Raw genomic sequence first — 26167 nt, 5'->3', positions numbered from 1 at the left:
GTGACCTTCCTGCTACAGACCACTTCTGTCACACACTCAACCTTCCCTCTGCCCAGCTTCTATGTGCCCTTCCTTCCTTTCCCTAAGAGCCTGAAGCAAGGGAGGCCACAGGAGGAGATAATGTGGGAAGACTAAAGAAGGAAAAGGAAAGACAAACTATTAGAGGGGATGTTCTCTGAAGTCCAGCTTCTCCCAACCTCCCTAGCTCACCTGAATTGAAAGAAGCTAAGCCACTGAGTGGTGGCTGCGCCAGAGCTGTTCCAGACAAAAGGACTGGGGCCAGGCGAGGCAGGGTTGGTGCAGCTCCAAGAGACACAGAAGCAGGTGTGGCAGGTGGAGCCTTGGGAGCCGGTGGTGCCTCTGGTGCTGGAGCCAAGTCATAGCATTTGCTTTCACTCTTCAGCTGGGCACGGACTGCCTCCTTGAGCTTGGCCAGATGTTGGCGGGAAAAAAGATGGCCTCGACAGGAGACATAGAAATCATACTTGACATCACAGTAGGGGCAGTCAGTGCGCTGGGCTGCCAAGGGGCCCTCATTGCTGCCCCCACTACCTGCAAGGGCTGCTCCCTGCAGTTTGGCCTTCTTTTCCTTGGCTCGAGCATTCTGGAACCAGACCTGAATGACTCTCTTAGGCAGTCCAATTTCTTCCCCCAGCACCTCGCACTCTTGCATGGTGGGAGTGCGATAGGCTTCATAGCAGGCTTTCATGATCTTCAGTTGCAGGCTGCTCATCTGGGTCCTGTAGCGCCTCTGCCCCATTCCATCTGGAACCCCAGTCCCACCTCCTGCTCCCCCATTTGTCCCTCCAGCCCCTGGCGACTCTGGTTCAACCAAGCTGGAAGCAGATGAATCACTTAGGTCTCCTGCAGATGGACTGCAAGCCTCACACTCTGGAGAAGCTTTAGGTGGCTCCTCAGGGCCCTCATCCTCACTGGGCAGTGGGAGAGGTAGAGGTGGCTCTGGTGTTGGTGTGGTGGCCTCTTTCCCAGGTGGTAGGAAAGGTAGAGAGCCAGTAGCAGGGGTGACTGCAGGGTAGGGAAAAGCAGCTGCTTCCCTCTTGGGGATCTCCCTCCCAGTCCCATCATCTATTTTGCCCAATAGGAGGTTGAACTTGGGGAAGGGTGCAGGGGTGGGTGTAGAAGTGGGTTTGACTGTGGGACTGGCCATACTTCCAGGAGTGCTTCGAAATTGGCCTTTCCTCTCCCGGGCTCTGGTATTCTGGAACCAGACTTGTACTACTCGCTTTTTGAGCCCCACCTCCTCAGAGATGCAGTCAAGCATCTTGCGTGTTGGGTTGGAGTCCTGCATGTACCAACGGTATAGGATTTCCAGCTGCTCAGGCAGGATAGTAGTGCGAAGGCGCTTGTCACGGGGGGGCTCACCCTCCCCTCCACCCCCTGTTTCACTGCCTGTGGGGGATAGGCTGCCATCCTCATGCTTCCGTTTGAGGGGTGGCCCTGGCACTGGTGGAGTGCCTGTCACCAGAGAGTTTCGCTCACCAAACACCAGCAAGGGCAGATCTAGGAGTTGGTGAGGAGCAGTGGGCTGTACAGATGACAGGAAATGAAGTCCACGGTGACTAGTCAGGAGGTCCTGGCTGGGGAAAGAAATGGCACACTGGTCACATGTGTGGGCTGGGGGAGGCGAGGGTAGAGCCTTTCCTTCAGGCTCTTTGCCTCCTGGCTTTGTTGTTTCTGCTTGGCCCAGGTCCTCCACATCTGGAGGTTCTGGTGATGGGCCTTCAGGTCCTGGGAGTTCTAAGCTCTGTTCTTCCTCTACTTCTTCGTCTTCCACCTCTTCTTCTTCTTCCCCTCTCTCTGCTTCTTCTTCTTCCTCTTCAGGGGTCTGGTCATCATAACACTTCTTGAGGTGCCGCACCAACTCAAAAACACAGGAGAAGGTAGCATGGCAGCGTCTACAGCCAGAGGCTCCCCCAGCACCTCCTCCCGTTGGCACAGGCCCACCCTCGCAGGCATTTTTTCGTGCTTTCTGGCGGGCATTCTGGAACCACACTACCACCACACGGCTAGCTAGACCCAAGAGACTTGCAAGCCTTTCCACCTCTCCATCCTTGGGGTAGGCACTGGTCTCAAAGAAAGACTGCAGGGCCTGGGTCTGGAATTCTGTGAACTTGGTTCTGGAGAACCTTCGGCCTGTAGGCACTAGAGAAGGAAGATTCCCTCTGGAGCTCTCTTCCTCCTCTGGGGGCCAGTGTCCTCCTGCCCGGCTTCGCTCCTCAGGGGTATGGGTTCCCCCTGCTTCAGGCTCTGGGACCAAGAAAGATGGGCCTATCTGTGGAGCAGGTGACTCCAGAGACCGATCAGGAGGCTTGGGGGGCTCCACGGGGGGTGGGTATAGGCTGTCATAGCTCTTGCGAAACTGAGCAGCATAACGGCTCAGAGCCTCAAAGGGCAGAAAGCGGCGGTGAACATGCTCCTCATGTGTCTTGAGGATAAGCATATTGGAGAAGAGTTTCCCACAGGCCCCACAGGACAGTTTGTCCCCACCCCCCAAGGCCTCTAGGGGAGGGGGTGTTGGAGGAGGGGGTACAGCTTGTTTCCCTTCATTGTACTGAATCACCAGTTCAAAGCCAAAGTTTTCTAGGAGAGCTTTAGCTGCTGTGCGGGCGGCCTCGTTTGGTGATGGGTGGGGTGGTGAGGAGGGCCCTGCATCATTCCCCTCCTCGGCCATGGGGGGCCGCTCCCATTCTCGCCCAACCAGCTCAGTCTTGGGGGCTGGAGGTAGGGGAGGCGGTGTGGCAGTTGGCAGGGACAGCATGGGTGCAGGCCCAGCCAGTGCCACCTTGGGCCCCACCTTGAGGTCATGTAGGTAGAAGGGCAGGAGCAGTTGCTGCTGCTGGAGCTTAAGCAGTGATTCGGGCACCAGAGGGAATGGGGGCAGGACTGGTGGGGTAAAGAGGGGGGCTGGGAATCGGTGCAGGTCCAAGGAAGGTGGAGGTGGGGATAGGAAGGGTAGTCCAGATATGAAGCCACTGGGTTCGGGGACCTTCTTCTCAGTGCCCACCTCCCCCTCAGTCTCGCCTTCCTTGGGCTCTTCTTGGCTGCGCTCTGGGCCATCAGCCTTGGCATCGGTCTTAGCCCCCCGTGAGCGAGTCTGATGCAGAACTGACCGCATGTGAATCTCTAAGGTGGAGCTCTGGTTGTAGGAAACTCGACAGACTGTGCATTTGAAGGGCTTGTCTGTGGCAGCAGTGGCAGTGGGTGGGACACCAGCCTCTCCCCGGGCAGGGCCAGAGGGATCAATGGCAGCCTTCTTCATCTTATGAAGGTGGGAGACAGAATTATAATGAACTAAGAGGATATTCTTCTGGGTGAATGACTCCTTACATATAGTGCACTTATAGGGCCTAGCAGGGTCAAGAAACTTGTCCAGGGCAAAGTTGGTGGTTTTCCGATAGGTCAGAGGGTGGCGAGAGTCAGCTGGGGTTGGCTCTGCAGAGCGGGGCTCCCCCATGGTCCCCTCTTCTTCTCCAGCTACAGTGGTTGGAGGAGCCACTTCTTCAGTTTGGGTGTCAGGCCGAGGGCCTGGAGATAAGGCTGGAGAAGATGGTTGATCAGGGCTTCCCGAGGGCTTGTCTGGGGCCTCAACTGGGACCAGGAGAGGCTCAGAAAGAGGATCTGGGCTGGCTTCTGAGGTCAGGTTAGGGCCTTCTACAGGAGAGAGAAGAGGATGTATTGAGCTGGCTGAGTGCCTTAAGTGGTAGAATGCCTGCCTAGCAAGTGCAAGGCCCTGAGTTCAAACCCCAGTATCACCAAAAAAGAACTGAGGGAATTTTGTAGTTGCTGGGCACTGATGGCTCATGCCTGTTATTCTAGCTATTCAGGAGGCAGAGATCTGAAGGACTGTGGTTCAAAGCCAGCCCTGGCAAATATTTCGCGAGCACCTAACTCAAAAAAAACCCACCACAAAACAGGGCTGGTGGAGTGGCTCAAGGTGTAGGCCCTGAGTTCAAATCCTATGCCGCACAAAAGGAAAGAAAAGGTGCAATGATCAGGGAATTGTATTTAAGCCAGCCTCCACCCACTTAATATCCAGGATGACTGACCCTAGCTTTAGTTATCTTCAGCCCTTCTTGGTCCACGGAGACAAGGTCCCCTTATCTGCCACCTTGGGAGGTGTGTTATCCCCTTCCTTACCTGCTGCTTGGTCTTTGCTGAGAGCAGGCTCTGGCCCAGGAGTCGGGGGTTCTGGGCCATCCTCCAAAAGGCTTAGTGTGGGCTCAGGCAGCACTTTGGTCATAAAGGTCATCTCTACAGTTGTGGCCTGTAATGTGAGAAATCCTAGTAGCTTCACCACCATCCACTGCCCCCTCGCGCTGTTCCTGACATATCTCCTCAGCACCTATACCTGTGCCTAGTTCCCGTCCCTTGGAACCAGCCTCCTTTCTGGACCAATCTCCAACCAAACTGTTGTTTTTCCTACAGATGAAAGTGAGAGCCTGGCAGCTGGCTTCCTCCTTCTCTAGGCTGAAAGTCATCTTATCCCAAGGCCCCCTGGCCTTGGCACCTGGCAAGCCTGTGCCTGCTGTTAAACAACTCTCAGGATTTAATGGAAGTGAGAGAAATGCATAGTTGTTTCATCCAGGATTTGAGGTGGCTATGACAAGCTCAGTGCTGAGCATCCTCCCAACTCTAAAATCCTACTTCAAATGTCTGAAACGCTACTTTTCTTCAACATTCTCCATGGCCTGCACATATTCTAGTCTGAATGCCCTTATTTCTTCCTCCCCTCCTGCATGGCCCTGACAGGGCCTTGCTGGACCTTCCTCACCCAGGCTGTACTCACCACAAGCAGCAGCTTCTCAACACACTCGGGCACCACGTTGTGAAGGTGGCTGAGGTGGAAGTGCAGGGCAGGCCGGCCTACCAGCTGCTCCTGGCACAGTGGGCACCTGTATTTTGGCTGCACAGCATGCTGGGAGAGTGTATGAGTCTTCACCTGGTCAGATTCTGGGCTCAGGAAGCTGCAGTATGGACAGCAGTATACCTGGGGAGCAATATATGGGCGGTGGGGAAGATGTCAGGGAGGGGGACCCACCATCAAATAATCATTTGGATTCCTCAGCACAGCACTTCCCCAACTACTGATTTAGGAGGAGCAAGCCAGGTAAGACTGCATCTCAACCCATCCAGCCTCTAGCCCCAGTCCTAAAAGCTGGCTCTCCAATGGACTGGGACAAAGGCCTAACTTAGGCTGCTGCCTTGCCTGCCTTTTGTCTCTCCCTCCATCCTTTCCTGTCTCTGCTCCCCTTCTCAATTCTCCAGCTGGCAGGTGGCCCTGTACTTACCTCTACCCCAGATTTATGCCTATCCTGCCTGTCTTCCCTGTGAAGTTCCTCCATTTCTCCTGGGTGCCAGAGGCCCCTTGTCCTTACCCACTCTGCCTCCCTAAGGTTCTTGAACATGGCAGAGGGCCCTACCTTTTCTGTTCAGAAGCCAGCTCGTTCTCCTTCGGGCTCAGCTGCTGCCGCTTTCTTTTCCTTTTTAATCCTCTTCTTAATTTAAACACCACAGCTCCCTCAGTGGCCCAGGAAAATTCTGGCCTAGCCCTCAGCACATCCTTGCCCACACCTCCAGAGGGGTGGAGCCACAAGAGGCCCGTTGTTATCTGACTGCCTGAACTGTCCAGCCTGCATTTTGCTTGCCATCTCAGATCAAGTTTGGCTTACTTCCTCTTCTGTCACCTGACACTGGCCTAGGCCTGTGTGTCAGGGCAATGATGGCCATCAAGAAAGGCAATCTAGGAATTCATTCTACTGTACCCAGTCCTTAGAACAGACACTAGTAACAGACTGGCTAGAGGGAACAAGAGTTAGGAGGAAGAGAACCTGATGACAGGGACACCACTGCATATTGCAGTGCATCTGGAAAGCTGTGAGGCCCAGGATGGCATCTCAAGACCAGGGGCTGAGAATCCACTCACAATCAACACTTCACGGTACAAAGCCAAACCACTCCCTGGTCCACTAGGTCTAAGTCCTAGGGATTTATAGGTTTGTGGGTCTTCCTGTCAGGATGAGTCATTTGCTTGGTGCCTCTATCTTCAAGAAGGAGGTACCAGAACAGTTCTGTCTTTCATTTCTTCACTCTTTCCTCCCTTCCTTATTCCATCTACCTTCAGTCTGTCCTCCCCTTGATATAGTTTCTGTCTTCACCTTTCCTCAAATTCTTGCCATCCCTTCCTGTCATCTCCTGCTATGTTTACCCCTCAGGGCCAGTTCTACTCTTTATGTGCTGAACATATGTAACTGACTCTGGATGGGATTTTTCACATGTGGTATTCTGAGTGGAATAAACCATAAGCTTGATAAAAGCCTTTAAAGTGCAAGCTGATCTCAGTAAAGCCAGACACCCGCCTCTGCTCGTCCCAGTTACCCCAGTTCTGACCGTGGTCTGGTTGGCACTGTCTCTGGAAGGGTCAGTCCTGTTTTCTGCCTCTTCAGAAGCTGGGGGTGAGAGGAGAGGAGATTAGGAGACTCAGCCCTCCTCCCTTTCAAAGCCTCTCCCACCCACCAACTCTTAAGATGATTTGTAGCTGAGTGCTTTCAAGGTAGGGGTAGACTCGAGAGAATGGGGGAATGGACTAGAAACTCTGGTCAGGTGAGGCTCAGCAGAAGCCAACTCCAAGTTAGCAGGATGGCCAGGTTTGAGTCCTCAAAAAGGGCAGAAATGCTTAAGCTCCTGTGGCTTGGCCTCCTGTCCCCTTCATGAGCTCTTTCTTTGATCAATTTTGCTCCTTCAGGAAATTTCTGGGTGTTTGAATTTCTGCAAGGCCAGGCCTGTGAACATCCAAGAATATATCCAAGAGAACTGAGGGGAGGAGAAGGTAAATGGATCAGAGGAGCAACTCACCCAGTTGTTCTGTCTTGTTCTGGGCATCTTTCTCAGGGGTAGGTGTCTCAGCTAAGGGGTTAACAGGAGCCTTCCCTGTGTAGGATGGAGAGTCAGCTTAACGAGGTGAAACATCAGGGAAGGGAGGACATAAGAGCAGAGGAAGCAGGACAAGCAGCCAGTCAACGAAGAAAGTGGACAGGTGAATCACAAGGCAGGAGAGGACAAAAAGCCACCGAAAAGAAATATTTAATTATTAGAACTAAATATTTAATTATTCGAACTAGTAGGGCTCAAGAGATCATCTATGTGAGTCTGGTCCCTTGTCCTTTTAAAGGAACAAGTCCAGTAGTAAATAATAGAAACTGGACTAAACTGGCTGCCTGTCTTAACTGACCCTGGAAGCAGAGAGCCCCAAAAATGTAGTGGGAAGGGCACTGAAGAAGGCAGCTGAGGTTGAATGGAAGTGGTGGTTGTAGTGAGCAGGAGGCGGCAGGTCTAGCAGTGAGAGGAGATTACCACTCAAGTAAGAATTGACAGATGTGTAGGAATTTATTTTCGGTGGCAGCCTAATTAAAGTGTTAAAGTTCCTTAACTCCATTCAGCCCTGCGCCAGGATCGTTAGCTATTGATCTGGGCCCCTCCAGCACTTAACTCCAGCCAGCATATTGGCAATTCAATTAGCACCAGTCAATGCTGCCTGTTCCTGGTTCCTGCTGCCCATGCCCTCACCCTCGCCCACTGCTGGCCTCTCCAAAGCCCGGTTGTCCATGCCCACCTCTGACAGCCCCTTCCAGGCTCTTCTCCTGTACCCTCTGGATCAATGGCGCCTGGCTGGCTGTTCCCGGCCTCTGCTAGTACAACCTCAGCTGCCTAAGGGGGACTCTAAGCCCAGCCTTAGGGCTGAAGACCTCCTAGGAGACAGAAGAGGCTGGGAAGCTTGTCAGGCCTCTTCCCATCCCTGCTGCCTCTAGATCATGCCCACGGCTCCCATTTTCTTCCAGTAAGTCCTGGTCCAGCATGAATCAGGTTCTATTTTCTTTTTGCTACATTCTCTTTCCTTCCTGACAAATTCCAGCCTGCCACCCCCAACACCCAGGGGAGCCACTGAGTAGTGATTCTAGTCACTACTCAGAATCAACAGGTGATTCATCTTTACCTTCCTTCTTATTCTGTTCTCCACCCAGTAAAGTCCCTGCCCTTCTCTGTCCTCCAGCAGCCTCTTTTTTCCTCCTTGCTGGGCAGCCCCTATGTTCCTGGAGCCTCCAACCTGTCTTCTCTTCCCTTCACAGCTTCTTTCTACTTCCTATAGATGGCCCACAGACCCTTTTCTCCTTCTTGTGTCACTTTCTCATCAGTTCCCTGCAGCCTGTTGCCCTCCTACCAAGTCCTTATTTTCCTGTCCCCTCTTCCTCACCAGGAGTCCGGAGCTGCCCATGGCTGAAGCTCAGAATGCTCTGAAGCGCTAAGAGTCCTTCCTCGGTGGTTGGACCATTCTGTAGCAGCTGCAGACGCCTCTGGGCTTGGGCATCACGGTGGGCAGGTGCACGCAGGTGTTGCAGCACAGCGAAGCGGGACGGTGTCTCCCAGGTACACAACAGGCAGCGGTAGAGCCCCAGCTCTGCTCCTGCCTCTGCTCCCTCCATTTCCAGCAGAAACTAGAACCATGGGAAGAAACTGGCTAAGGCCCAGGAAGGACACCAGATCTCAGGGGACTTTTCCTCCCCGAAGGGAGCCTGACTAACAGCATCTCCCTCCCTACCCAGCCCTTCCACCCCTTGGAGCCCCCTCCCTTTCCCTCACTGGTCACCTGACTATCACTGCTTGTTCTCCTAATTTGTCTCCTACCAATCTTGGACCCTCTCCTAGTATGTAGATGGAATCTGGTTCTATTCTCTGAACTGCCAAATGACTTGATGGACTGAGCTAACATGAATCCATCCTTCCAGCCCAAACACCAGAAGAGATGAATAAAGTCTTGTTTCACTTTGTCAGAACCTATAATCCTTTGGGGTCTCTTTTTCCAGGTCTGTCCAAACAGTTTTGTTACCCTGGTACATACTTCCCTTTTCCTCAATTCTGTCACACTGGGTTTTTTCATCACATCCTTACTCTGAATCTCCTCTCTCCACCCCATCTCTTTCTCTTCCCCTCTTTGCTGTCCCCTCCCCTCTTTGCTGTCTCCTCCTTCGGCAGCCTAACCTTATAGATCTGGCTGTTTTCTTCATGGGCTGAACCCCGGGCATGCAGCTGCATCTTCTCCTTGCTGTTGGACTCAAAGTCACAGATGTTGCAGCGCAGGTGCAGGGGGGAGACAGAACCATAAGGGGCCCCATCCCCCAGGGACAGTGGGGAGGGAATGCCCATGGCCCCACCCCCCTCCCGCAGGTGGGCTGCCAACTGGTACTTCTGAGCATGTTTGTCAGTCTTGAGGTGGAGTTGGAAATTTGCCTTGAGCTGGGTGCCGTAGCAGCACAGCTTGCAGCGGTGGGTGTCACCGGCCACCTCCTTCCATTCGGCTTCTGGGAGGCTCCGGCCTACACTGCAGTGGTAGAGCAGCAGCTCCAGACTGTCTGTGCTAAAGGCTTGGCACACTAGGCAGCGAAACACCTTCAGGGATGTGTTGTCATCTGGGGGTGGTGAGGTGGTCTGGCCGTCAGATGAGCCCAGGAGCTGACTTGGAGGCAGGTGAGTCTCAGGGGAGAGGCTGCCAGGGGCTAAGGGCCAGAGAAGGATTAGTGTCCAAGGCAGAAATGAGAGGCAGTGTCAGTTTGCTTTGTGGAGAGGGGATATAATGAATGGGGGCAGAGCTCAGAGGGAATTATGGTTACCTAAATGGGGAACTGGCCTTTGGGGAAAAGCAGGGAGTAGAATTTGGCCTGGAGGAGTTGCCGGGGAGAGGGGATGAAGCAAATGTCAGTGAGCTTACCAGGTGTGGGGAACTTGCGGGCAGGTGCTCCAAGGTGGTGGAAACCATTGAGAAGCAGCTGGGCTTCCAGGGGCTTGTCTGTCCTCAGCCCAGGGCTGGGCATAGGAGTCTGAGGCTGCCCTAGGGCCTGGGGGCCAAAGTACTGAAAGAGTTCAGGGGGGTTGGTAGGGGTAGCCCCTGGTGGGGGAGGAGGTCCTGGCCCTACCAGCCCAGGTGGCAGACCCAGCGGCAGTCCCTGGTGCAGCATTAGGACATTTTGCATGTGCTTCTCAGAGGTCATATGGATGCGCAGGTTGCGGGAGATGTTTGTCTCATAGCTACACACCTTGCACTGCCAGGATGATTTGGTCTTGGGTTCTTTGTCCCCTGTAGAGGGAGGGAGGGATGCCTCTGGGGGACTACCCTGCCCTCCAGGCCCAGCCTGAAAGCCTTGCAGGTTGGCCAGGTGTTTGTCAGACTGCATGTGGATGCTGAGGTTGCCTTTGGTGGTGGTGGAATAGTTGCAGACATCACAACGGTAGGGCTTATAGCCACAGTTGTAGCTCTCTCCGCGAGCGAGGCGGGGGTGGGCTCCCCCAGCACTACAGTAGCTGCAGTGACTATTGCTCTCAGGGTGCTTTTCCCGCATGTGCACATCCAGGGTCTGCTGGTACTTGTAATGCCAGTTGCACTTGGGACACTTGAGTGTCTTACAGGAATTGCGTGAGTGTAGCAAGGACATGTGGCTGGATAAGCTGAGGCCCTGGAAGGCTGCAGGGGCTGGGGTGTAGTCATCCGCCAGACGGTAGGGCTGGGGTGGGTCATTGGGGTCTTCAAGGGAGCCCACTGGAGCAGGGAGAGTGCCCCCCTCCTTGGAGGTGGGTGAGCTTTGGTTGAGTGGGGGGCAGAGCCCTCCATCCTCTTCTTGCCCCTCAGAGAACCAATCTGGCCCTGCCTCGCCTGCTGCTATGGGCGATTCTTTGGCTTGGGTTGGGCTAGGGTCCCAGGTGGCTGGGGTTGTGGGTGGGGAATGTGGGCTGAGGGCCATGACTTCTTCAGTGGGGAGGACAAGGGCCTGGACTTCTGCCTCAGGGGAGCTGTCCTCAGTCTCGGGTACATTTGCCTCCATGCTCACTGTGCTGCTGTTATCAAGGGGTATTTTAAGAGGGGGGAGAGTAAGGGGTTTTGGTTCCAGAAAGCTTATGAGGGCCACACAGTCCTCGTCTCCCTCCTGGAGTACAGCTGGGTTGCCTGGCAGGTCCTGGTATTGGGCAGGGGTTAACTTCACCCCGTGAGACTGTGTGTGGCCCATAAAGGCCTGGGGCCTGCTGAAACCCAGGCGGCACAGAAGGCAGAGCCAGAAGAGTGCTCTGTGGTCTTCCCCTCTGCTCCCCAGGGGGCCATCTTTGGGATCTCCGGGTGGGTTTGGAGCCAGCTGGTAGCTCCAGAAGGCTCCTTCCCTTCCCTCACAGGCAGCCGGAGATGGCACTGAGGTATCATGGGACAGAATTTGGTCAGAAGAGCTAAAGCCTTGGATTGGGTCAAAGCCATGTTGGATATGAAGGGCAGTGAGGTGTGAGGGGGATGAGCGGGCAAGGAGGGGCAGGTTGGGCTCTTTGATGCTCGCCTCATTCCAGGGGAAGCCCTTTGGTAACAGGAGTTCACTGCTGCCTGGCAGGGACAGCTTGGCCACTAGATAGGCCACACCGCCAGCTGTAAAGAATAAGTGGTTGTTTAGGTCCATGGGAGGGAGCCCTTCCTCCTCCTCCTTGTCCTTCTCTATCCCCAGGTCCTTTGGCGGGAAATGACCACAACTAGGTTCTTCTTGGGGCTCCCCAATCTCCTTTGGTGGAATGAGGCCACAGCTGGATTCCAGAGGCTCTGAGGGCCTCATGGTCTCAGAGGTGGAGGGGGCAATAGGGGGCTCTTTGGTGACAATATCAGAGGTGCTGGAGGAGGAGCTGTCCGGAGGCGGGGAAGGGGCATTGTGCCCAGGGGAAGGGATGGTGCCAGTGGTGCAGGCTGAGTTAAGAGTGGCCATGGTAGACGGAGTAGTGCTGGGGGTTCATTTCAGCGTGACAGCCAGTATCCTGCAGGGAGACATGGAGGTTGCAGTGCTGTGAGGTCTTAGGGATCCCAGCCAAACTGAATCTCTACGTACTCCAATCCCATCCTCTTCACTGAGCAGCAGACTCAGACACTCACATGCCAACTTGAAGCTTCACTTCATGTCTAACAGGCTTCAAAATCAACATGTCCCAAAACTCATTATTTCTCTCCGAACTAGCTCCTCTCCATCTTGCCTGTTTCAAAAGTTAGTATCATTTGTCAGTTGCTTAGGCTAAAAGCCTAAAAACTTTCTCTCGGCTGCTGGGCGCCAATGGCACACAGCTGTAATCCCAGCTACTTGGGAGGCTGAGATCAGGAGGATCGTGGTGAGGCCAGCCCCAGCAAATAGTTTGAGAGACCCCCATCTCCAAAATATCCAGAGCAAAATGAACTGGAGTTGTGGCTCAAGCAGTAGAGCACATGCTTTGTAAGTATGAAACCCTGAGTTCAAATCCCAGTCCCAACAAAAGAAAAAAATGTTTTCTTTTGTCCTTCCCCATAACCAGTTCCACAGTCAAACCCTGCCTTACCCTCTTTTCCCACTAACCCCATCATGGGCAAGTCATTATCATTTCTTTCCTGAACTAATTCAATAGACTGCATCCACACTGAGCTCTCATTTCCATTACTGCCCTCTCCAACCTAGTCCCCTCCAGCAGCCAGAATGATCTTTAATTCTCAACTATGAAAAATGCCAAACATTTATAAAATGTACTGGTATAAGGAAACCCTTTTTACCCACCAGCCAGCTTCAGCAATCAATCATCAACTCATGACTAGTTTTGTTTCATTTGTATCCTCCCCAGTTCCCATCTTTCACATATTGTTTTAAAACAAATCTCAGGCATCATAATTGTCTTTTTGTAAATCTGTACTACATTGTGCTTAAAACCCACCAATGAGAGCCCTAGCTTCTTAGGAGGCAGAGATCAGGATGATTGTGGTTCAAAGCCAGCCCCTGACAAAATAGTTCTTGAGACACTATCCCAAAAATATCCAGTACATGCCAGGCACCAGTGGCTTACACCTGTAATCCTAGCTACTCAGGTGGCAGAGACCTGGTTCCAAGCCAGCCCAGGCAAATAGTTCATGAGACCCTACCTCCAAAAAAACTCATCACAAAAAATAGCTGGTGGAATGGCTCACTGTGTAGACACTGAGTTCAAACCCCAGTACCACAAAAAAAAAAAAAAAAAACCAACAACCCAACATAAAAAAGTAGGGCTGGGGGAGTGGCTCAAGTGGTAGAGTGCCACTCTGCCAGCCCCCAGGATTACTTTCTTTAGATTTTTTCACCACCTGATATTTCCTCACTTACTTATCCCTTCCTAGAAAGTAAGTTCCATGAGGGCAGGAACTCAGTCTGCTTTATCTAGGTCTGTATGAGTGGCACAGAGAATAATGCCTGCCATAATCATTTTTTGAATGAGTGAACTCTGGGGAGAACCTTCAGATATTCCAAACCCTGCAGAGGTTAAAAATTCTCTAAGTCAAGGTCTTTTTGCCAGAGATGGGCCAGGACTGCTTTCCCCTGCATGCAGGCACCATGCTGCTCCCTGTGCCTTCCACATCCATTTCTGGTTAGAACATGCAAAATAGGTGGCATTTCCCTGGCCAGTTGAAGATAATAGCTCCTATTTTGCCTTCTCCCAAAACAGATAAAAGACAGTAAGTTGTATTAATAATGTTACTAATAGCTATTAAAATACATATACCAGGGTTCTGGTACTGTGCTAAATGTTTATCAGTTATCTCATTTAATATAAATGAGGAAGCTAAGAAACAGAGGTTAAGTGAGCTATGGGTGATCACCAGGCTCCAAGTTGGTGAAACTAGAAAAGGACTGGCTGGACACAATATAGGCAAAATGAGTTTCTAAAGAACTAGCAATCAGGAACCCTGGGTTGCCTGAGGCTGTCAAGGCCAAGACTCAGGTCTGCTCCCAACCCTTTTACTTTAAGCCCCTCTCCTCCCCCAACTGTTTTAAAACAATTCCCCTTCAATTCCTCCAACCTTTACTTCTCCCAGTGTCCTAGGTACAATCTACATGCTCTCCCACTGGGCCAGTAGATCTCCAATGACTAAACTTGTAGCACTCAGGCCACACTACCTCAGGGAGGTGTGTGTGTGTATGTGGGGGTGGAATGTCCTCTTTTACCTTGGGCCACCTTTCTCCCTCATCTCTAAATTCCTAGATTTGGAATGGTCCTTCCCCAACAGCTTCCAGCCAGCAGGCCCCGGTTCCTACTTCCCTTCTCCAGGGGGTCTAGGCAGGCAAGAAATCAGAGCCGTTAGGGTACCTTTGAGAGGGATAGGATTAGTATGCTAATGAGATGCAAATAAGTACCTGGGAAAGGGCTGGAGGGGATGGAGAGGTCAGGGATTAGAGAACCTTTTTAGGAAGTGAAGGAACTGGAATTGGAAGGGGGAAGATAGATTCACAGATAAGTGGAAAGCTGAAGCCCTAAAGTTGTTGAATCTAGCACTGGTGGTTCACAACTGTAATCCTAGCTATTCAGGAGGACCCTGGTTCAAAGCCAGCCTGGGCATATAGTTCTGGAGACCCTATTTCAAAATACCCAACACAGGTAGGGGAGGGTACAGAAGAATGATAGAGGTGAGTTCAAATATGATATATTGTAAGAACTTTCGTAGATGTCTCAGTGTACCCCCAGTACAACAATAATATGATAACAATAATAAAAAAAAATACCCAACACAAAAAAACAGGGCTGGTGGAGTGGCTCAAGTGGTGGAGAGTCTGCCTAGTAATTGTGAGACCCTGAGTTCAAACCCCAGTACCCCCCAAAATAATAATAAATAATAAAGTTGTTGGATCTAAGGATCCTTGGTGGGGTAGAGAGAGACAAGTATACTAAGAGCCTGACACACTTGTCATTTCCATAGGTTGGGCTCCACTACCTTTTACTACCCTACCTGCTGGGGAGAGCAGAGGGCTGAGCATGGTGGATGCTCTCTCCTGGCTGGTCCCAGCAACAGAGCCATCGTACCTACTGTGACTAGTTCCCTCCTGGCTCTCGATTGGCACAGTTCAAAGATGTGGAGATTTCCTCTCTCCAAAGTATAATTCTCAGGACTGAAAAAGCATTGCCAATTCCTAGCTAGAAACCAAAGGAGGTAAACTTTAAGCTAGGCTGTGGGTGAGACCCAAATAGGTTGGCAGTTGTTTAAAACTGCAAATCTCTTCCCTACCTCCCAACCTACCCCTCCTCTTCAGGAAAGCATTACAATCGAAAATTCATCTTTGCTCAGTACATCGTGCTCCCCCCCCCCCCCACACACTAATGTCCCCCTTCCCCTTTCTTGGTGCTTTTCCCTTCACTGGCTATTTATTACAATCCTTTAGCTGCAGCAATTTTTTTTCCACTTTTTCCTCCTTCCATTTCCCTTCTCCATCTTTTCTTCCTTCCCTCTCTAATTTCTTTTCTTTCTTTCTTTGTCCTTCCTCCCCTGAACTGGCCTAAAAGTTGTCGTCTGTCTCCATCCCCCCTTCCTCCCCCCACCCCCCACCTACCAGCCCCAGGCCAAGATTCTTGTTCACCCTCTGAACCACAGCCATTCCCTGTAGTTCCTGACTTTCCTTAAGGGCATCTTCTCTCCCTTGGGATGTGTCTCAGATGTAGGTAAAGTGAGAAGGCAACCCACAACAGGGCCCTGACATTCCTGCATCAGAGAGGACGAAGAGGGTAGGCCTGGAGTAGAGATGAGGGACAGCCAGAAGGAAGGAGCTGGGTAGAACAAGCGCTATGGCCTCTGCCAATAAGAGGGGCTAGGGTAACTGAGCAGGCAGTGGCGGCGGCCAGCGTGATTAGAACGGAGATTGATGTGAAGGGGCACCATAGACGGCAGAGAGAGTCAATAAAACGAGAGGATCACATTAGAGGCGACAGAGAGAGCTTTAAATTACAAGGCTGCTGCCACTGAGGGGGGATGGGACGAGGGCGGCCTGAAGCTGAAGGAGGCTGCAGAGCTGAAGTTACATTCATCCCCTGAGATGGATTGGCTGCTCCAAAATGGCCCTTGGTCTGCAGATCTCCCTTGCTGCCCTTTCAGTCATTCCTCCCTCCCTAATGCTCAGTTCCCTCATATGGAGAAACAGAAGAGATTCTTTTCTTTTTTGGAATCACCTTCGTCTACACCTGGATCTTTGGTTATTCTCCAGGATGAGAAGGGAAGGAGGAAAGTGCTATTTCAAAAAGCTAAGTGTGAGTCATAATTACTGATCAGCAAGAGGTGAGCAGATATAGGACTTAGAAAAGATAGACACCAGGGAGCCATAAGGCAGCAAGACTTACAATAGGACCAAGAGAAGAGAGTGAGAGGCCATGAGACAGACAGAAATGGAGAAGCTGGGATGTGGAGTTGCAGAAACAGGTGGAAAGCCAAAAAGTAGGTTGTGAGACAAAGTGAATGACTACAACCCAGGAGGCCAGGGCAAAATTGGCCCTCACTTATTAAGGTATGGCTCCCACTGGCCTATAGAACTGGAGGCCAACCAGGATGGGGCTTTTCCCTGAAAGCACCCAGCATGAGGACTCCCCTTGATATAGCCCTTTTCCACCTCTGGTGAAAAAGGAGAGGAAAAGAAATACTACTGCTCCCTGGTGGTCACAGAGGATATCACCAAGGATAGGGCAGTCCTGATGGGGGACACATTGGCTTTCTCCTCCCCAATTCTCAAAAAAAAACATAAAGCAAACTCTGCTTCTCTCCTTTTCTGTAGACCTAACTATAGGGCAAAAGGTTTTTCTGCAAAGTCTATCAGAGGGCAACATCATGTTTGCTTAAAATTTGCATACAATCCTTCCAAAAGTTTTTGCCTTTCACTTTTCTAATTGTTCAGCCAGCTGTCCTTTACCCAGAGCCAATTTTCTTAACTCTGAAATTCCTGCCTAAAGCATTGCTGTCTCCACACTCACTTTGCCCTTTCTCTCCGTTTTGTCTCAACCTGTTGATTTCAAGAGGAGGCTATCATGGAGAGAAGGGAAAGATAAAGTGTGTGTGTGCCCCTCTCTAAGGCCAATTAATCACCTAATAGCAAATAAACTCTTAACTAGTTGAGCTTGCTCTTTTCTTTCGTGTGTGTGTGTGTGTGTGTGTGTGTGTGTGTGTGTGTGTGTTACTGGGGATTGAACCTGGAGCCCTGTGCATAATAAACATGCACTCTACCACTGAGCTACTCAGCCTGGAGCTTTACTACTTAAGATGGTGGAAGAATGTGGGCTTTGGATCCATGCAGACCCAGGTTTCATCCTGACTCAACCACTCACTAGTTGTCAATCTTGGTAAGTTATATATGGAGACTTAGTTTCCTTATCTGGGAAAATGGGAATAATAATACCTTCCTTTCCCAGTTGTGAAGACCAAAATAGTTCTGGGTGTCAGCACATATGCTAGGTGTCAGTGAGGTGAGTTCTTTTCATTCTGTCTTGGTGGTCTTCTCACCTGGAGCAGAGCAAGGTTTTTGCACAGATGCTGACCTTCCTTCTGGTTTGTCCCTTTCCTAATGGACTCATCCTCTAATCTTTGTCCTTTTCAATTGAGGGCAGAATGATTAATTGGGGCTAGGATTTAAATCTAGTCTTCCCAGCAGCAGAGTTCCCTTCTTTTTTTTTTTTTTTTCGTGATACTGGGGTTTGAACTCAGGGCCTTGCACATGCCAGGCAGGTTCTCTACCAGTTGAGCCACTCTACCCAGAGTTCCCTTCTTACTTGGCCTTCTTGACTGCTTGGCCAAGAGATACACGTTATCCCAGAGCAAAGAGTAGAAGCTTTGCCTAGACTCTTACTTGGACTGTGTGCAGCAGCAGCTAACACCTGAATCAAAACTATTATGGCCTCTCCCTGCATTTAAAACTATCATTTATCCATGTCTCTAAATCTTACCTTCTTTTGTTGTTTTTATGAGACAGGGTGTCACTGTATAGCCTAGGAACTCTTGATCCTCCTGCATCTGCCGCCCAAGTGATAGGATTACAGGTGTGTACTACCACATCTGACTTCTAACTCTTACTTTCTGTTAAAAAAAATAAATGAAAAGGCAGAAATTCTATCTATTTTAATTCTACTTATTTCTACACCTCTCTGCCCATAAATATTTAGGGAGTGCTTACTTTGTCCAAGGTAAATTTTGTTGGAGAAAGAGAGAGAGAAAAAAAATGAGTATGGCAGGGAATGAAATAGATAAGCAGGAAAAGAAATGTCATAGTGGGTAAAGAAAGATAATTAGGGCAGAAAAAAGGAGGGAAGGAAAGGTAGTGAAGTAAGGAAATAAGGAAGTGATTGGATGAAGCTGATTTATTTTTATTTTTATTTTTTTGGTAGTACTGGGGTTTGAACTCAGGGCCTCATTCTTGCTAGCAGGTGCTCTACAACTTGAACCATGCTCCCAGTGTTGAAGCTAAATTTGGGTTTGTTTGTGTAAACATTGGATTTCTTCCAGACCTCCCTGCTCTGGCACTGGATTGGGCAGGGCAACTGTCCTCTGAGAAAGGGAGGCAGTAAGGAAGTTGTCTTATACTTTGCAAGATGCTTAAGATGGGCATGAGGGAATCAGGTGAGATGTGAGGAGAAACAGGAGACTCAGAGGAAGAAGATAAGGGTGGGCAGGGAGTAGGCAAGGTAGCAGGGAAGACTGTAGGATATCACCACACATCTGTATGCATATGGATTTGTTAAGGTTTTCTGCAGGGTGTCTGCTCCTGGTAGAGGCGGATGTTGAAGAGAGGAGTCTCTTGCCCAGATCTCTGTCTTGATGACTGAGAAAGTGTTACATGTCTTAGGACAAGAGTGTGGAGCTGCAGTGCTATGTAGATCTGTGTGATCTTGCAGTGAGCGCACTGGAGAGACTCAGAGGGGCTCATGTTCTACGGGTCTCAGGCTTAGACAACAACATGAAGCCAGCTGGGAACCCTTCTTTTGTAAGAAACACTTGGGAGGGAAGGGATAGGGGGTTGTGTTCAATTCAGACTCAGGATCTATCTGATCCTGGCATAGGAGACCTGCCTGGGAGACTTTGATCTCCCTGGGTTTTGAAGGATTTGCAGGCAGCTCTTCTGTAATTATATAGAAGAATGGCATTGTAAGGGGCTGTTTAAGTATTTACGGTTCTTTGATTTAATGTGAACCTGTGTGATGTAATGAGTCCTTTTAAATATTATCACAACAGCTACTACAGGTTGAGAATTCCTAATCTGAAAATCCAAAATGTGGGCTGGCTGGGAATGTAGCTCAGTAGTAGAGTGCTTGCCTAGCATGTACAATACCCTGGGTTACTAGAACCGCAGCACTGAGAAAAATAAAAATTGCTCCAAAATTTGAAACTTTCTGAGCACCAATATGATGCCACTACCACACCTGGACTCTTGTCATAGACAAAATGCAGGAGCACAGAAAATAAGGGTATAAAATTTCCTTTAGGGTATGTGTATAAGATGTATATGAAGCATAAATAAATTTCGTGTTTAGACTTGAATCCCTTTCCAAAGGTATCTCATTATGTGTATACAAATACTCAAAAATACTGTTCCAAAGCATTTAGGGTAAGGGATACTCAACCTGTACCTATGATAATAAAATAATGGCCAGCATCTTTAAATGTTTACCATGTGACAGGCATTGTGTGAAGTTTTCAGCAAGCATCACATCACTAATCTTTTGCTACAATTGGAGTGCAATACGTACAGCTATTCCTTCCCTTTTACAAACACGAAAACAGACTGAGATGAGTTAAGCAATTTTTAAGTTTTCCCACTTAGAAAAAGTAGAGGTAAGACTGGAACTGAGGTAGGCTGACCACAGGCCTGTGTTCTTGTAAGCTTCTGGACTCTGATTGATGTATATTCTGAATGGATCTTTGAATGTGAATATATTATTCTGTCCTTGCGCGTGTTGCCTTGACACTAGAGCCACAGTGCTCCTCTTTGAGCTTGAAGGTGCTAGACCAGGACCACTGTGCAACTCCAGGGGGCGACATTCACCCTGCAGTCTATGTGGGCTTACTAGCCATTCTGTGTGTTTGTGAGGAAAGAGCAGAGGACCAGGTAGGGTTATTTGAATGATGATGTGTGTGCTCATTTGTGCTAATGTCTCTTAAAGTTGAAAATCTGGGGCTGAGGACATAGCTTGTGGTAGAGCACTTGCTTACCATCCCCAGCACAGCAAAAATTAAAAGAAAACAGTTGAAAGTCTATACTTATGTATCCCATATTAATAGATGAACTTCATAGGGTAAGCAGTCTGGTGTTATTTAAAAACACACCCTTGGGGCTGAAGATAGAGGTCTGTGGCAATCCCCAGTACCAAAACAAAACCAAACCCCACAGCCTTTGAATCAGACAGACCTGGAATCAGATTCTGGTTTTATCCTTTTGTATGTAAATCATCAGAATTAGTTTCTTCATATAGAGAATGGGAAACAGTACTTTATGGAGTTGTGTCCATCAACACGATCATTATTGAGACTGGCACTTTGGATGTGATCAATAAATGGAAATAATAATTATCACCCACATCCCTTATTTCCTGAGTTGGGGATTATGTGTCTATTTATTGCTCTTTAATTGTGTATGTCGGGGAGAGGGGGCTGGAAGCCTGGTCACACCACCTCTTTGGTGGCTAATGAAGTGCTTGCTCTCCCCCATGCCCTTCAGTTACACCTGTATAGGCCCCTGAGCTTTCCATTCAGCATCAGGGTCCCCTGTGCAGTGTGTTGCTGTATGCCTGTATGTGTTTGGTGGCCGCCTGGCACGGGCATATTTGGGGTGGTGGTAATTACTGGGATGGCCTGGTCCTAATGAGTGTGATCTCGTTACACTCTCGCTGCCTCTAATGGAGCTAACCTCATTTCACAGCCATTATAGATGGAGATGAGGCCCCGCCCTCGGCCCCACCAGCTGCAGCTTTCATAGCTTTGGTTGTGTTCTTTCCCTCAGGCTTGCCATTGCTCTGTTCCACCTCTCCTTCTCCTTCCTTCTTCCTTCTCCTCCCCCTTAGTTTCCCTCTCCTGTTCCCTACTGTTCTTTTCCCTGTCCATCTTTCTGCTCTTCTCTACTTTTCCTTTCTCTTTTCCTATCTTCCTCTGTCTCCCCTCCTCCATTCCTAAATTCGTTTGCTTTCACTCAGTGTCCTCCTCATTTTCTCCCCACACTGCAGATCTGTCTTCTACATTTCCATTTCTCCATCTTCTTTTCCCGTTTCTCCCCATCCCTCCCCCTGCCCTTCACTACTGCTATCCTTCCCCTCCCCCATGTTGCCCTGTCTGGCCAAAGGACAAATCTCAAGGGGAACTCAGCAAAGACAAACAAGGAGCAGTGACTTCATTATCATCGTTAATTTCCCACTTCAGTTCCTCCCACAAGGGTCAAAGCAAGTATGGCTTGAACTCAGGACTGACCTGAGGCTGAGGCCTGCCTTTTCAGCTGGATGGTCTCACTACCACCCACACTCCCTCCTCCTCCTCCTCAACAGTCTTCATTTCCCTGCAAGGGGTGGGGGTAGATGGGTGTCAGGGCTCCTTGCTTTCGCTCAAGTTTTTCCTAGTCCTCACAGTCCACAGCCCTTTCTCCCTTTTCATTTAAGTTATGGCCACTTTTCAAACTTCCTCCCATCTCCAAGTCACTCCCTCAATCTCTGTCACACAATCTCCCTGGCCCAGTCTGTCCTGAATCTCTTTCTTGTCCTTCCTTGCTCTTCTGTCTTTCTAACCTCCAGTGTACATCTTTCCCTAAGGCACCAAGATGAATCTTCAGGTTTTTGGAAACCATATAGTGTGAAGAAGCTGGAGGTGGAAGAAAGGCATTTGTGGCCCAACCAGTACAGTTTTAACAATACAGGAGATGGAGACAGTTGCGAAGAAGGCAGAAAGCCATGAGTCAAGGGGGGTAGAAAACCTAGACTTATACCCAAGACACAAGAAAATGGACTGGAGCACAGAGGCAGGGGTACTTGAGCTTTTGCAACTGACAAAACAAGGCATGAATTTCCTTTTATTTTAATTATTATTATTTTTCTTTAGTACTGGCATTTGAACTCGGGGCCTATACCTTGTGCCACTCCACCAGCCCTTTTTTGTGAAGGTTTTTTTCGAGATGGGTCTCTCAAACTATTTGCCTGGGCTGGCTTCAAACTGTGATCCTCCTGATCCCTGCCTCCTGAGTAGCTAGGATTACAGGTGTGAGCCACGGCAAGGAATGAAAATTTTGAGGATGGAAATGGTGTTTACCCTCTTACTTCCTCCAGGGAAACACAATCTTCTCCCACCCTCAGCCCTCCTTCATTGAGAAGCCAAATTTTAGCCCAAGCCCAGCCCCAGAGGGAGAGGCTATGGGTAGTTAGCTGTTAGATATTTCCTGGGGGAAATATCTACACATGAAGTAAAAACTTCTGACCTACACCCATCCTGTTCCAACTCTGGTGAGTTGGCACCAGACCTTACAGGCATACACCCTCTTTTGTCTGCGGAGGGCTCCTGTATACTCTGGGCAATTATGTCCTCCTAATTGCACAGGTCCCTGTGTATATAGCATTCTGGTGGATGGCTCTGCTGTGAATTCCAAGGGCTGAACTTTAGCTTTAATGTAATTCCTTTTTTTGTGTGGCAGTTCTGGGGTTTGAACTCAGGGCCTCAGGCTTGCTAGTTGCTAGGCAGGCACTCTACCACTTGAGCCACTCTGCCAGCAGCTTTTAATGCAATTCTGTATCCTGCCTAAACACAGAGTTCCTGTTCTCTCATTTGACTTTGGTGGGGGGTGGGGGGAGGGAAGGGGATGTTGAAGGGTGCTGAGCTGTTTTGGTAGGAATTAGAAAGAGGTCTTCTTCCAAGTGTGTGTAGCCCCCATACCACTAGTATAATTTGGTAACAGGAGAAGATCCATCTGCTGGAGTCACCTCCAAATCTTTCACCCCTGCCTCCTCAGTCAGGGGTGTAGAAGAGTTGGGTAGGCAGTTCCCTGGGGCTTTCCTCAGAGAAGCAAGAGGCTCTGGGAAAGTGGGTGGTGGGATGCCTGAGCTTAGTGTGAGAAGCCTGAGAAGAAAGATGGAAAAATCAATGAAATGAGTTTCTAACGGTGAGGTAAAGGACCGCTGTGTCGACAGCCTGTCGCCTGCTGCAAAATATGAGCTGCCCAAGTCTGTGGCTGCAGCTGACAGTGCATACAGCCACCACCATCCTCCCTCAGGCCTCCGCCCACCTTCTCTGCTGTCCCGGCCTTATTATAGCCACACTTGCTCCCAGCACTCTCCCTCTCTCCTGTTTTTCTCCCTAGATTTTTCAACCCGTTTAGGGTCTTTGGCTCTTTACTGTAAAAACAGGACAGGCTATAATCCCTGGCTAGGACTACCTTTCTCGTCTATGGTTTCTATGTACTCAGACCTCTTTCTGCAGATTTCACTCTGACACTTGAGGTGAGCTCCTTTTCTCTTTCCTTCTCTTCTAGATGCTTCATGCTTTGGCATTCTTTCAACAATGTGCAGTCAGATGTTAAGGCCATCCCTCACAGGGTTCTTTCTATCAAGATCTGGGCAGCAGTAGCTCCTGCCTCCTTGCTTTTTGGTCCACTTGACTGATGCTGACTTCCTTGCAATCACCTGGGTTTACAGGTGGGACAGGTGTTTAGAATGGATCTGGTTTTGATTTATGTAGTCTTTGTGGACAATGTGTGTGTGTGTCTGTGTGTATATGTCTGACTCAATTGTAGTTTCATGATTGGGAATCAGGTGGGGATACTACTTCCAATTAAAATTTGCCTACTCTCTTTGAAAATAACTCTTTTTCTGGAAACCGCCTCTTTTCTCTATCCTCCTCCGCATCTTCCTCTTGGGCTCCTAAGATGGTTCATTCATGTTTTCCTCTCATTATCTCTTTACACACTTCCTAGTTCCACCCTGACAGTTAGCCCTGGCTGCCTCCAAGTGTGTTCCTAATCCAAAATCTCTTCTCTCTCTGCCTCAGATCTCATTGTTGCTGGATACTTTCCTTCCAGCCCTTCCTTCCCTCCAATTTCTGATTTCCTAACTTGCCCATTTATGAAGAATTAGGTCTGGGAGGGAGGCTGAGAGGAGGACATTTCTAAGTCTCTGTTGACATTTGCTCAATAGATATTTATTAAGGTTATTCTATGTGACAGATGCTGTGCTTAGGTGCTAGAAAACAATTAGAAATTAGACAGGGGAAGCCCCTGCTCAGATGACCCTTGCGACTAACCCTGCATCTCCCACCAGATGGATTAGTCTTTTTTCCCCTTTCATTTACAGCCAAATTCCACTGTGCCCTCTGGAATTTCAGGAATCAGTTTACCAATGCTCTTGCCCCTCTTTTCTGCAATTCCAGCTTTGGCCTCCATTCTTAAACCCAAAGCCAGGTTCACCTGACATTTGTAACAACTGTCCTACCTGCTCACAAAGCCCTACTCTCCTGCTCTCTGCCATTTTCAGTTCTCTTCCTTCTTTGCCTGCCTTTCAGTCATACCATCCCAACATCATTGCCCATTGTCTCCCAAGGTCCCTTCCTCTCGCTCCTGTCAGATACTCCTCAGGCACTCACAAACAAGAATGGTTTGGGCGACTGTTGTTCTGAGCTAAGAGCAGCTCCAAGGAAGTAAGGTCAGACAGTTGCCAGTGGCTCATGCCTGTAGTCCTAGCTACTCAGGAAGCCGAAATCAGGAGGATCTTGGTTTGAAGCCAGCTGGGGCAAATAGTTAATGAGACCCTATCTTGAAAATACCCAACACTAAAAAAGGGCTGGTGGAGTGATTCAAGTGGTAGAGCACCTGCCTAGCAAGTGTGAAGTTCAAACCTCAGTTCCACCAAAAAAAAAAAAAAAAAAAAGGAAGGTCCTGCTACTAGAGCTAGGAATCCTACAGATTTTCCAGTCACACAGGGCACAGCTCCCCAGGAAAGCAGCAAGTTCCTGTATGGATCTCAAGGTAACACCAGCTGCCTCTGACATCATGGAGGGAGGAACCCTGTCAGGTTGCCAAGGCAACAACAGCAATTTATGACATCAGAGGCTTGAGGTCTCTGGTTCTCAGGGGGCTAGGAAGATTCAAGTTCCTGTCAGTTGAAGTAAATGGGAATTCTACCTTTTCCATTTCCTTGCTTGTGTTCTCCTGGCTTAGCAATGCCATGCAAAGGCCTTTGGTGGGGCAGTGAGTGATAAGGCCAATGGAATGGAAGCGTATGAGGTTTTCTCTCTCTCTCTTTGCTAGGTATCTTTGCACTTTTTCTCCTTCTCATAGGCACAGCTCTCTTTCAAGAGCCCAGTGGTATTTCTGCTATGCCTTTTTTCCCAATTCGCCCACCCCCCTGCAGTGCTCTCTTTGCATCGGTCATGCTGCTGTGTCCTCACACCAGAGGCATTTGTTTCCTTTGATACCTCACCCTCTCCTTTTCCCCTACCAAGCTCTGTGCAGCTGTGATCAGCTTCAGCACTCCTGCCTTCGCCATCCATCTACCTTCTTTGTACCATATCCTTTCCCACCTCATCTCATTGCTCAGTTCTTCCCTTCCCCCATTTACTATTGTATTCATGTTGTTTTTCTGTTGACCTCCTCTTCTGGAATATTCTTTCATTTCTCTTCCTCTTTCCCTGTGTGTAGCTATTGACTCTTATTTATTTCATTCTCTCAGTTTTTCATTTATCACTCCTTAGTTCCTTCCCTTCCCCCATTCCGCATAGATTTTCTTCCCTTCCTTTGCATGTCCCTCATGTCATACATTTCTCTACCCCATGTGTTTATTGCACCTGGCCTTCCCTTCCCTTCTATAATTCTGTTCACCTCTGAAATCTTCCATCAGCTGCCCACATCTACCTCCTCCTTTTATCCTTCCAAGCTCCTGAGGTCCAGAAAAACAATGATAGCTTTAAAACCAAGATAAACTCTCCAGATCCTTTATCTACCTTTACTATTCTTTAGGCTGAATGAAACTGGACCCTTGCATAAGATAGGTTCTCTCACAATAACAAAAACTGTCTCATGCTGAATCTGCATATGATAATAGCAGGGGCCCAGGAGGAAGATGAACTACAAAGTGAAGAAAAAGCCACTGATACCTAGAATGAACTGAGGATGGGTGGCAGTCAGGCAGGGTGGAGCTTAGAGTCCTAGAGCACATACCTTTACAAAATCAAAGTTGACAGTTAATTGACATAATGGCACTGATTGATGAAGGGGTTATAAGCCCCTGGAAGCCCATTAAATTGATTTCTTGGCCTGTTTACGTGCCTTCACAAACCATATCCCCCACTTCTCCCAGCCCCCTGCTTGTATCTTCTGCTACT

The 26167-nt window shown here is 49.4% G+C and overlaps 2 protein-coding genes across 4 annotated transcripts in view; one reads left to right on the top strand and one right to left on the bottom strand.

Annotated features, from left to right (window-relative positions):
* Positions 1 to 26167, top strand: part of Thtpa (thiamine triphosphatase) — a 42775-nt gene that overhangs the window by 9393 nt on the left and 7215 nt on the right. The gene's annotated exons all lie outside the window — the stretch shown is intronic.
* Zfhx2 (zinc finger homeobox 2) overlaps positions 1 to 26167 on the bottom strand; it is a 29309-nt gene that overhangs the window by 1441 nt on the left and 1701 nt on the right. Inside the window, exons 2-9 of one of the 2 annotated variants that reach the window (XM_074068327.1) lie at positions 9782 to 11850; positions 9055 to 9569; positions 8270 to 8510; positions 6874 to 6948; positions 6409 to 6467; positions 4808 to 5008; positions 4159 to 4285; positions 211 to 3672 (exon numbers count right to left, since the gene is read on the bottom strand). In XM_074068327.1, the coding sequence (XP_073924428.1) occupies positions 211 to 3672; positions 4159 to 4285; positions 4808 to 5008; positions 6409 to 6467; positions 6874 to 6948; positions 8270 to 8510; positions 9055 to 9569; positions 9782 to 11801 (6700 nt within the window). In that variant the 5' untranslated portion in view covers positions 11802 to 11850. Of the gene's footprint in view, positions 1 to 210; positions 3673 to 4158; positions 4286 to 4807; positions 5009 to 6408; positions 6468 to 6873; positions 6949 to 8269; positions 8511 to 9054; positions 9570 to 9781; positions 12947 to 26167 lie in introns of those variants that run through there. The other variant, XM_020187176.2, reaches the window with a different exon arrangement.

Source organism: Castor canadensis, chromosome 3, assembly GCF_047511655.1.
Source record: "Castor canadensis chromosome 3, mCasCan1.hap1v2, whole genome shotgun sequence".
NCBI lineage: Eukaryota > Metazoa > Chordata > Mammalia > Rodentia > Castoridae > Castor > Castor canadensis.
Note: the sequence above shows the minus strand (reverse complement) of the source record. Positions and strands in the feature narration are given on the sequence as shown.